Below are 12,943 nucleotides of genomic sequence, written 5' to 3'. Positions count from 1 at the left end.
GTTCCGTCACAATCTCCTCATGAAATTACCTCATTTCCGGTCAGCTTCCAGCACATCACTTCCGGTGGACCATCATGTGCGAGTTTTAAAGTGCTCCTCGGGGCTCCGCGGTTTACTCCTGTGTCCGCGGGAAAAGCCCGCTTTGTATGCCTCGTACACACTTGGCTCCACTCTGTACATCCTAAATACATATGGTTCCACTCCGTACACACATGGCTCCGCTCTGCATACCCCATATACAAGCCGCTCCACTCCGTACACCAAGTACACACACGACTCCGCTCCATACACCTCATACACGCACGGCTCCGCTCCGTACACCTTGTACATGCGCGGCTCCGCTCCGTATGCCCCGTAAACGCGCGGCTCCGCTCCGTACGCCTCATACACACGTAGTTTCGCTCTGTACACCTCATACACACGTGGCTCCGTACACTTCGTACACACGCGGCTCCGCTCCTTACAACTTGTACACGCGCAGCTCCGCTCTGTACACCTCGTACACACATGGCTCCGCTCCATACACCTCATACACGCACGGCTTCGCTCCGTACACCTTGTACATGCGTGGCTCCGCTCCGTATGCCCCGTACACGCGCGGATCCGCTCCGTACGCCACATACACACGTAGTTTCGCTCTGTACACCTCATACTCACGTGGCTCCGTACACTTCGTACACACGCGGCTCCGCTCCGTACACCTTGTACACGCGCAGCTCCGCTCTGTACACCTCGTACACACATGGCTCCGCTCCATACACCTCGTACACACACAGCTCCGCTCCGTACACCAAGTACACACGACTCAGCTCTGTACACCTCGTACACACGGCTCCGCTCTGTACACCTCGCACACACACACGGCTCCGCTCTGTACACCTCGTACACACAGGGCTCCGCTCTGTACACCTCGTACACACACGGCTCCACTCCATACACCTCGTACACACACGGCTCCGCTCCATACACCTCGTACACACACGACTCAGCTCTGTACACCTCGTACACACACGGCTCCGCTCTGTACACCTCACACACACACACGACTCCGCTCCGTACACCTCGCACACACACGTCTCCGCTCCGTACACCTTGTACACACACACATGGCTCCGCTCCGTACACCTCATACACACATGGCTCCGCTCCGTGCACCTCGTACACACAGGGCTCCGCTCCGTACACCTCATACACACATGGCTCCGCTCCGTACACCTCGTACACACACACCTCTGCTTCGTACACCTTGTACACGCGTGGCTCCGCTCTGTACACCTCGTACACGCGTGGCTCCGCTCTGTACACCTCGTACACGCGTGGCTCCGCTCCATACACCTCGTACACGGGTGGCTCCGCTCCGAACACCTCAAACACACACAGCTCTGCTACATCCACACTGTAAACCCCTCCTGACCCCACACAGAAACTTATCCGCATCCAGCAGTGCACCATGACAACCGGCACGGCTGGTGAGAGGAAACCATCCAATTTGAAGGAAATGGAGCAGTTTTACCTTGAGGAATGGGCAAAAATTACAGTAGCAGATGTGGAAAGCAACTTGCTGCTGGAATTGCCGCAAAAGGAGGCTCTACAAAGTACTGATTATAGGGGGGTGAATAATTATGCACACTGAAGTTTTCAGTAATTTTGTCCTATATATTGTTTGCTTCACAATAAAAAGAAAAACAAATGTTAACATGAACTGATGCAAACCCTAAAAATAACAGTGAAATTCCAGGATGTGAGGTAGCAAGACATGAAAAATGCCAGGGGGTGAATACTTTTGCAAGCCACTGTATGCTCTTATATTAATATTGCCCTTCTTCTTACTAGCCGCAGGCGTGCACGGAGTGCACAATTTCTTGATGTATGTGTACAGGTAGTAGTTTTTCCATTCCCACATTGTAAATCACTTCTTCCATACTACACATGATATTCATGTGAAACAAGAATAACAGGTTTTTTATTACAAAGTATCACGACAATAAGGCATTATTAAGCACATATAATCATTTTATCGAGTTGATTAGGTCATTCATATAATCGATAAAAGCCCCATCGGGGACAGTGATGATAATGTGTGCAAACTGTAAAGCGCTGCAGAATATGTTAGCGCTATATAAAAATAAAGATTATTATTATTTGTCGCTTAACCATTTCAGAGCTCAGCTTTCAGTTTCTTAGGCCTGTTTCACACTTCTGTTTTTGACCATCAGTCAAAATCCGCCGTTTAAACAAAAAACGGATCCGCCATTTTTTTGGCGGATCCGTTTTTTTCCCCATTGAGTTGCATTACCGGCGGACCTTGACGGATGGCCATCCGTTTGATCCGCCAAATTTTTTGCATCCGCCGACATGCCCGGACGGACCCTGCAACATTTTGTTTTTCCGCAGGATCCGCATTTTACAGTGCGCATGCCCGGAGGAAAAAAGTCAGCCGGAAATTTAACCCTGAAATCATTTCTGGCGGACGGAAAAAATTCTCTCTCTTCAGCCTGTCTACAAGTCGCAAATCGTGTAGCTGAGACAACGAAAAATAATTCTCTGAGCACGCCAAAATACTCGGAGACCAGCCGAGCATGCTCGGGGAGACCTGAGCAACAAGTATACTCGCTCAGTCTGGACCTGCAATGGAAAATGCAACACTACATCCAGTGCACTTTGTGCTAAAGTTGGCCCGGCAGAAAACCAAGCCTAAAACTCAACAGCTCAAGACATTAAAAAAAAAAAACAGGCAAACTTGACTCTATAGCGATACACCCTTTAACAGACTTTTTCTCCTATTTTTCAGTACTGTGGACATGGCCTAGCATCCCATTTATCGTTCTGTATCGATACTGTACCAAAATCTGCAGAGAATACAGTGTTATGCATGCTAATGTGCATATATAACAAATTTCATGGCTGTAAGATGAAGAATTTTCATGCATAGTTTACTGATCTTGGCTAAGTACTAGCTTGGATGTGAGCTATGTAGACTGTACATTTTTAGATTAATGCAGTACCTCTGTTTAACCACTAGGTGGAGTCACGTTTTAGGGATTTCTCATAGAAGGAGACATTTAGAACTTTGATGTGATTAAAAGATTAGAAACGTCTCTTAGAAATTATTCATACAGTGAACAGTGTTCTGCTCTTTGTGTCCTTTATGTCAGCAGAGCCACAGGAGTTACTTTGTGATTTTATCAGCTTGGCTTTATACCAGATAGACGACAATTGATATCAATGTCAACACTTCCATGGATTTCTTCCTGCCCAGTTAGCCACAAGTTATTTTCTAAGAAAATGACGTCAGCTTGTGTTGTGACTGCTCTGCATTCTTGTCATGAACAGAATCTCAGATTCTATTTAGTAAGAATTATATGGGACCATAATGTACTGTTTTGTCTATGAAGGGTGCGGGTTGTCATACATTACCATGCTTTTTACATGCATAAAGTAATATGAAAGTTATATGCCTTTGCAAAATGAAAATACATGGTAGCTAACACCATAGAGCACTAAAGCACAAAGTCATAATGGTAGATAATAATAGGGTCACATGGCCGTCGATTCTCTCATGCGAGAGAATCGGGGCCGATTATACAAAAACCTTAGAATCAAACTTTATCTGAGTGTCACCTTAGTGTGATCTGATTCGCTAGCATGAGAGAACTGCACCACAAGTGCAGAGAAGACAGAGAAGGGAATGTCTCCATCGCCTTTGTCCACGGTAATTGACTGCACTCGTATGATGTCCGAGTGCAGTCCAATGTTTCACACTCCCCCATACAAGTCTATGAGTCGGTACTCACAGCCACTTGCTGTGATTGTTCTGTCATGCCGAATTGGTGTGAGAAAAAAAAATCACAGATCTGAGCTGCCCCATGGAATAATACTGAGTGCTACGTGATAAAACATTGTGTAGCACTCGTCTGTGCTATACGCTCGTGTGAGCGAGACCTTGAAGGGGTTATCCAATCATAGGCTATATGTCTGCAGTCACTCTTTATAACTGCACGCTGTGAATCCTCAAGTCGCTCACTGCGAGGATTCTCTGGTCCCAACACCAGGAGCAGTGGGCTCGTGACCGAAAGTATATGATTGGCATACATGCTGTCACATGCCGACCAGATGGGCACGGCGTAGCTCAATGCGGGTGTATTGAGGGATGCCTGACACAGTTTAGTCGTAACGTGGCCAGATGTAAGATCACAGGATTAGCAAAAAATTCATAATAGGCTCTGGAAATATATGGGAAAATTATTTCTGCATTTGTGTACTGTTATGGAAACAGAAATAAAAAAATATCACCATTGCCACTCAGGACTGTGGAGTCGGAGTCATGGAGTTGGAGTCAGTGTTCATTTTGGTGGAGTCAGAGTCCGTATAAAATGAACCGACTGATTCCTAAAATTTATGATAAATTGGGTACAGTAGTACAGTGCAGGATGTGCTGTAAATGTTTTCATAAGAATGTGGGAAAGTTATAAAATGTCCTATAAATGTCTGTTCTGTTCCTGATCTAAGAATCGTGGCTTTTAGCTGAGATAAATCTGTGCTGCACTTTCTATACATGCTCAGTAGTGAGGCGGCGCTGCACTTTCTGTACATGCTCAGTAGTGAGGCGGCGCTGCACTTTCTATACATGCTCAGTAGTGAGGCAGTGCTGCCCTTTCTGTACATGCTCAGTAGTGAGGCAGTGCTGCACTTTCTATACATGCTCAGTAGTGAGGCAGTGCTGCCCTTTCTGTACATGCTCAGTAGTGAGGCAGTGCTGCACTTTCTGTACATGCTCAGTAGTGAGGCAGTGCTGCACTTTCTGTACATGCTCAGTAGTGAGGCAGTGCTGCCCTTTCTGTACATGCTCTGTAGTGAGGCAGCGCTGCACTTTCTGTACATGCTCAGTAGTGAGGCAGTGCTGCCCTTTCTGTACATGCTCAGTAGTGAGGCGGCGCTGCACTTTCTGTACATGCTCAGTAGTGAGGCAGTGCTGCCCTTTCTGTACATGCTCTGTAGTGAGGCAGCGCTGCACTTTCTGTACATGCTCAGTAGTGAGGCAGTGCTGCCCTTTCTGTACATGCTCAGTAGTGAGGCGGCGCTGCACTTTCTGTACATGCTCAGTAGTGAGGCGGTGCTGCCCTTTCTGTACATGCTCTGTAGTGAGGCAGCGCTGCACTTTCTGTACATGTTCAGTAGTGAGGCAGTGCTGCACTTTCTGTACATGCTCAGTAGTGAGGCGGCGCTGCACTTTCTGTACATGCTCAGTAGTGAGGCAGTGCTGCCCTTTCTGCACATGCTCAGTAGTGAGGCGGCGCTGCACTTTCTGTACATGCTCAGTAGTGAGGCAGTGCTGCCCTTTCTGTACATGCTCAGTAGTGAGGCGGCGCTGCACTTTCTGTACATGCTCAGTAGTGAGGCAGTGCTGCCCTTTCTGCACATGCTCAGTAGTGAGGCGGCGCTGCACTTTCTGTACATGCTCAGTAGTGAGGCAGTGCTGCCCTTTCTGTACATGCTCAGTAGTGAGGCAGTGCTGCACTTTCTGTACATTATTAATAGTGAGGCAGCGCTGCACTTTCTGTACATGCTCAGTAGTGAGGCGGCGCTGCACCTTCTGTACATGCTCAGTAGTGAGGCAGTGCTGCACTTTCTGTACATGCTCAGTAGTGAGGCAGTGCTGCACTTTCTGTACATGCTCAGTAGTGAGGTGGTGCTGCACTTTCTGTGCATGCTCAGTAGTGAGGCAGTGCTGCCCTTTCTGTACATGCTCAGTAGTGAGGCAGTGCTGCACTTTCTGTACATTATTAATAGTGAGGCAGTGCTGCACTTTCTGTACATGCTCAGTAGTGAGGCGGCACTGCACCTTCTGTACATGCTCAGTAGTGAGGCAGTGCTGCACTTTCTGTACATGCTCAGTAGTGAGGCAGTGCTGCACTTTCTGTACATGCTCAGTAGTGAGGCGGTGCTGCACTTTCTGTGCATGCTCAGTAGTGAGGCGGCGCTGCACTTTCTGTACATGCTCAGTAGTGAGGCAGCGCTGCACTTTCTGTACATGGTCAGTAGTGAGGCAGCGCTGCACTTTCTGTACATGCTCAGTAGTGAGGCGGCGCTGCACTTTCTGTACATGCTCAGTAGTGAGGCAGTGCTGCACTTTCTGTGCATGCTCAGTAGTGAGGCGGTGCTGCACTTTCTGTGCATGCTCAGTAGTGAGGCGGCGCTGCACTTTCTGTACATGCTCAGTAGTGAGGCAGCGCTGCACTTTCTGTACATGGTCAGTAGTGAGGCAGCGCTGCACTTTCTGTACATGCTCAGTAGTGAGGCGGCGCTGCACTTTCTGTACATGCTCAGTAGTGAGGCGGTGCTGCACTTTCTGTGCATGCTCAGTAGTGAGGCGGCGCTGCACTTTCTGTACATGCTCAGTAGTGAGGCAGTGCTGCACTTTCTGTACATGGTCAGTAGTGAGGCAGCGCTGCACTTTCTGTACATGCTCAGTAGTGAGGCGGCGCTGCACTTTCTGTACATGCTCAGTAGTGAGGCAGTGCTGCCCTTTCTGTACATGCTCAGTAGTGAGGCGGCGCTGCCCTTTCTGTACATGCTCAGTAGTGAGGCAGTGCTGCCCTTTCTGTACATGCTCAGTAGTGAGGCAGTGCTGCCCTTTCTGTACATGCTCAGTAGTGAGGCAGTGCTGCACTTTCTGTACATGCTCAGTAGTGAGGCAGTGCTGCACTTTCTGTACATGCTCAGTAGTGAGGCAGTGCTGCACCTTCTGTACATGCTCAGTAGTGAGGCAGTGCTGCACTTTCTGTACATGCTCAGTAGTGAGGCAGTGCTGCCCTTTCTGTACATGCTCAGTAGTGAGGCAGTGCTGCCCTTTCTGTACATGCTCAGTAGTGAGGCAGTGCTGCACTTTCTGTACATGCTCAGTAGTGAGGCGGCGCTGCACCTTCTGTACATGCTCTGTAGTGAGGCAGCGCTGCACTTTCTGTACATGCTCAGTAGTGAGGCAGTGCTGCCCTTTCTGTACGTGCTCAGTAGTGAGGCAGTGCTGCCCTTTCTGTACATTATTAATAGTGAGGCAGTGCTGCCCTTTCTGTACATTCTCATTAGTGAGGCAGTGTTGCCCTTTCTGTACATGCTCAGTAGTGAGGCAGCGCTGCACTTTCTGTACATGCTCAGTAGTGAGGCAGTGCTGCCCTTTCTGTACGTGCTCAGTAGTGAGGCAGTGCTGCCCTTTCTGTACATTATTAATAGTGAGGCAGTGCTGCCCTTTCTGTACATTCTCAGTAGTGAGGCAGTGCTGTGGGGTCAGAGTAAAGGGAAATTGAGGAGTCGGAGTTAGAATCGGAGTCGGGGTTTCGCTTACCGTCTCCACAGTCCTGATATTGCCATACCCTTTAAATGCCCAACACCAGCGACTCTCGATATACACTATTGATGTAATGTGCGATCATCATGCTTCCATCTTGGTGACCTAATAGTGTGGGATGTTGGCTTGTTTGGGAAAAAATAACGGAATCTGCAATGTGAACAGAGCCATATTTGAAATTATGATATGTTCCCCACAAAAGGCAATTCTTCGCTGTGTTAGTCAGCACTGAAGCAGTTTATGAGCTCATTCAGACGTCCAATTTTTTTCATCTAAGAGAAAATTTGACTGATTATTCTGATCAGACTCATCTGGATCAGAATGTGGTCTGATTATTGTCCGATTTTCTCAGAATGCAGTCTGATTTTTTCACAGACCAATTGACTTGCATTGCTGATTTTGATCCAACCCTCACAGGTACGAGTGAAAAACACGGAGAGCACTCCTACGTGAAAATCTGAGGTCTGAATGAACCCTAACAGATAATATGGCACTACATTCCATTTCCATGCTTCTATTTTACTACTTTATTCCTATTATTTTATTTGCTTTAGATTTGTTTATTTGCTTCACTTTTTGATTTTGACTTTCTATCTTATATTATAGATCAGCAACATTTTGTTTTTTGTGCTGCCTCCCATATGCATGTACCTGTTCCGACAATATGCAACTTGCTTCAACAGTGGGATATATTTAATATGGACCCTGCTCGTAGTAGTTGGTAAGTGTGACGCTGGGTGTCGTCTAAACATGACGTGTTTGGGAAAAGATTTCTTATCAGCTTCCTGTTTGCTACGTTTCTCCCATGCAGATATCTCAGGAATGGATTAGTACAGCATGCAGGCGGGTCAGGGTTTACATCCTGGACTACAGTACAGAAAATTCCAGCAAAACAATAGTTCTCACATTGTCTCCTTAGAAGTTCCTGGGTATTGTCAGACTCGTATATTTGACCCAGTACATACGACATGTGACATCTAATGACATCCTTTTTTTATTATTATTGACGCAGTTTCATTCATCACTTGTTTTTTTTTTTGTTACCGCTTAGTAAAAGTATACAGTCCCTTTTCCTTCTGTAATTAACTATTCACTTTCGCAAATTAGATCGTAGCACAGACTGGACTAGGTTTGTTAGGTGAAAGCCTTCAAAATGTCAATGGTTCATTTATATAGTTTAGCATCATTAAAGGGTTTGGAGGACCCCAGCTTAATCATTTGAAGACCCCCAATAAAAAAAAAATAAAGACAATACCGTCTGCAGAGATGCAGTTGCAGCAATGTCTGTGTCGCTGTTCCTGGAGAGTGACTTGATGTGTTGGGTCGTGTCCTGACATGCAGTCAGTCAGTGGCTACAACTCATCAGTATTCCATCATGGTGAACATCCACTCTGATGAAATAGTAGAAGCTGCAGCTGACAAATCTATCCAGAAAACTAGCCTAAATAGCAGCTGAATTCTATTTGAGCGCGTCGCTAGCATAGATTTAATTTTCTGGGCCCATGGATAGCCCATGGACGTGCCAGATTTCTTTAGAGGTGGATTCCAGGTGGCCACAAGTTGTAGTGCAGTGCTGTAAAGCATTATCCTCACAGTGATACTTACATCTTATGACTTGATGATGCTACATATTGAGCTTCAATAGGTAGTGACAGCAACTTGGTGCTTATAATGTATTGCGTCTAATGTATTAGGTCTCTGTGTCCTATGTGTGCGCCACACCTCTGTATACAGAAATACATAAAAAACAAAAAAAATAAAAAACAAATCTGAACTGAGAAAAGTAAGTTAATGTGTATGCACAATGTAAGTGCATATCAACACATAACCATTAACCAGAGAAAACAAAAAGCAAAAAACACAAATATCCTGAACTAAAAAGTAAAAAATGTATACTGCAAATAATGCATAAAGGTAATAATAATAAGGGTATTTAGTAAACATAATTTTGATCAAAATAATGTACAAGCCATCCCGCCACGTCACGGCAACCCTTGTGGGACAGTCTAAATACCCTTATTATTATTACCTTTATGCATTATTTGCAGTATACATTTTTTACTTTTTAGTTCAGGATATTTGTGTTTTTTGCTTTTTGTTTATACAGAAATACATGTCTGCCTGTCAGACATTGCTACATTGGGACTTACCTGACAAGAGTGCAGCTCGTGCTTTCTGTACATGAGGATATATGGAATTCCTGCGACAAACTAGTATGTGTCTTTTGCTTATACAGGCATTGGGTCGGTTTACTTTCATGCAACCCTTAGTTTTCTGGGACAGATGCTTGATGAGTTGGCTATCCTCTGGGTACTTATGTCTGCATTAGCAATGTGGTTTCCTAAAAGACACCTTCCAAGAGTTTTCCGTCATGACAGGTAACTAACAACATAGATAACAGAATTTGTATCTTTACCTTCAATCTCCTATACAGAGCGTTTGCATGTACAGATGACAGTTAACTTTGCTATCCGCCATACTTGCACACCAATTCTAAAATGCTTAATTGGAAGTATTTCCAAATATATATTTGTCAAACATACAAGAAACCACCGCCTATCCATGGACCTGGGATGATTCAGTGGGGTTAGGTTCCAATACAAAAATAAGATTTAGCCATCTTTAAAGCACGAAGGGTCCAGCATGGAGCAAGCACACATATGCAAGTGGTGTAACTAGAGTCCCATGGATACCAAGGCAAAATTTTTACTTGCCCCCTCCCATGCTCCACTCGCATGTTGCTCAGATGTATGTGCCCCAGTATGGTTGATAGATTCTAAAACGCATAACGTCTTAATTCTGAGAGTTTCCTAGGCAAAGCCAGAGGTGTTTTTCTTGAAGCGTCTTTACTGGCGGGTAAGCCGTCATTTCTTGAAGCTGCTCTGCTCATTTCTTTTTCCTATGCTTTCAACTATTAAGAAAGGGTAGCTTCTTAGGGTAAGCTGCCTGAAGAATGAATGTTACTTCTTTTAAAGGCAATCTGTCACCTCATTTTTGGCCTATGGAATGCGGCCACTACCATCAGGGGCTTATCTACAGCATTACAGAATACTGTAGATAAGCCCCTGATGGCGGTGGCTGCATCTCATAGGCCAAAAATGAGGTGACAGAGTCCCTTTAACAGCTTTCAAACCCTAAAGCGGTTAAAAGAAGTAACAAAAGACTGAACATGTGCACAGCAATGTCATTTTGCAGTGCATTATGATTACTTTTGTGGCACTTTTTCAAACGGGTTCCAGGTGGAAACTGCAAATAAAGACATTGTGCGTCCATATTCCCCGATAACTAAATAATACATTTTATAAATGTGAAAGAAAACCATGACGATAAGATAATTTTTAAAGTAATACATCTAAATAATAAAGTCTATAGTTACCAAATAAATATTATCCCCATACTATCGCTGAACAAAGTTCACGATACCCAAACAAATAACACCACATATAAGAGAAAAATACCGCCACACCATGACCATATATAATCATTACATAGTGTCTGAAAATATCTAACCTCCTGTTACAGAAAAAAATCCACAATATAAAGACCAATATACCAAAAATATCACATAGAAGGGATAAATATTGCCATAACATGACCACTCCATAGTGACCAAATAATACCACCATACTGATTATTAATAAAAATCTCTTTAAAAACACCAATAGTATCTCATACAATGACCGAATAGTGGAATCTATGAATATATACATTACTGGTAACTGAAGATACTCACCGGTGACATCTCCAATTGAAGTAATTAATTTTCACTTTTCGGCACACATGGCTATAGTTTCTTCCAGCGAGGACTTGTCAGTGCAAAATGTAACATACAGATATCTGTATCTGATCACTTCTTTATCACCTCTTGCACTTTCCCCCACTTCTACAGTGATGGTCCCCAAAAATAACATATAATATAGGAGTGATGCTCCCCATGTGTCTCACATAAAGTAATAATGATTATGTTCCCTTTTTGCCCAAATACAGTAGAATTTACCCCACCACAGTAACCATATAGTATTTTCCACATATTATACCACCATATAGATGTAATGTGCCTCTTTATGGCCCAAATGTAGTAGGAATTTTTCACTTTTGTCCCATTCATTACTAATATTTCTCTTATGTGACCCCTAAACAGTAATAAAGTCCCCTTATGGAGCCACTGCTGCATGTTTCTGGAAAACACCCATGAGGTCAAAATAGGCATTACTCCTGTAGATAAATTCCCAAAGGGTATAATTTCCAAAATGTGGTCACTTGATGGGGGATTCTCCTCTTTTAGCACTTAGGGGCTCAGTATATGAAGTCCGCAAACTATTCTAGGAAAATCTACACTCCAGGATGCAAATAGCGCTCTGTCACGTCCCTCCCTGGTCTCATCTTATGGCTAAGCAGTACTGTACAGCCACATATGGGGTATTTTTACCTTCAACAGAAATTGTGGGACAAATTTTGGTGCCATTTTTACCCATTTTCTAGTGTGAAAATATAAAGTCTGTGGCTAAAACAAAAGTTTGGTGGTAAAAATGTAATAAACAATGGTATAAAATTCTGTGACACACCTGTAGTGCCAATATGATCACAGCACCCTTAGATGAATTCATTGAGAGGTGTAGTTTTTAAAATGGGGTCACTTATGGGGGGGTTCGGCTGTTCTGGCATCTTAGGGGCTCTGTCAATGTGACATGGCACTCTCAAACCAGTCCTGCAAAATCTAAATTCCATGGTGGTTCTTCCCTTCTGAGCTTTGCATTGTGCCTCAAAAGTACTTTTCGATTACATGTGGTGTATCGGTGTACTGAGGAGAAATTGCTCAACAAATTTTGGTGTCCATTTTCTCCTGCTATCCTTGTGAAAATGAAAAGCTTAGGGCTAAAACAACATTTTTTTTTTTTCATTTTCACAGATCAACATTGTAAATTTCTGTGAAGCACCTGTGGGTTCACAGATCTAGATAAATTCCTTGAGGGATCTAGTTTCCAAAATGTTGTCACTTGTAGGGGGTTTCCATTGTTTATGCACATCAGTGACTCTCCAAACGTGACATGGCGTCTGCTAATGATTCCAACCAATTTTGCTTCCCAAAAGTCAAATGTGCTCTTTCCCTTACAAGCTGTGCTGTGCGCCCAAACAGTAGTTTTTCTCCACATATTAAGTATCAGCGTATTCAGGAGAAATTGCACAACAAATTGTATGGTGTATTTTCTTCTTTTACCCTAAGATACTCACCACACATCTAGATGAGTTCCTTGAGTGGTCTAGTTTCCAAAATGGAGGGTTTCCACTGTTTAACATACCATAAGAAAATAGCCTCACCAAAACCTTGTCAAATGACAAATGCACTGTCAGGATGCAGCAGGCCGCCACTGATAAAGGTAGGGTGAGCAAGGGGGATAAAAAGTGCAATAAAAAATGAAAAAATTAATGCGTATGATAAATACATTAAATGAGGTATTGGTTAATATTTTGGCCAAAATAGATAAGCTTGCAACCCAATGTCAATGGTCCTCAAACTTGCGAGTCCTAACACTAATTTCAAAAACAGCTAACATAGAGAAATTCAGAAAAACATGTGACTGGCATTCTATGCAAGTC

At 44.1% G+C, this 12,943-nt stretch overlaps 1 protein-coding gene across 1 annotated transcript in view; it reads left to right on the top strand.

Annotated features, from left to right (window-relative positions):
* Window positions 1-12,943, top strand: part of ACER2 (alkaline ceramidase 2) — a 32,937-nt gene that overhangs the window by 6,410 nt on the left and 13,584 nt on the right. Inside the window, exons 2-3 of the mRNA XM_073542711.1 lie at window positions 7,952-8,066; window positions 9,582-9,723. Coding sequence (XP_073398812.1) covers window positions 7,952-8,066; window positions 9,582-9,723 — 257 coding nt within the window. The remainder of the gene's footprint in view (window positions 1-7,951; window positions 8,067-9,581; window positions 9,724-12,943) is intronic.

The sequence above is a fragment of the Dendrobates tinctorius genome, unplaced genomic scaffold (assembly GCF_039654945.1).
Source record: "Dendrobates tinctorius isolate UK_male_01 unplaced genomic scaffold, ASM3965494v1 ptg000128l, whole genome shotgun sequence".
NCBI lineage: Eukaryota > Metazoa > Chordata > Amphibia > Anura > Dendrobatidae > Dendrobates > Dendrobates tinctorius.
Note: the sequence above shows the minus strand (reverse complement) of the source record. Positions and strands in the feature narration are given on the sequence as shown.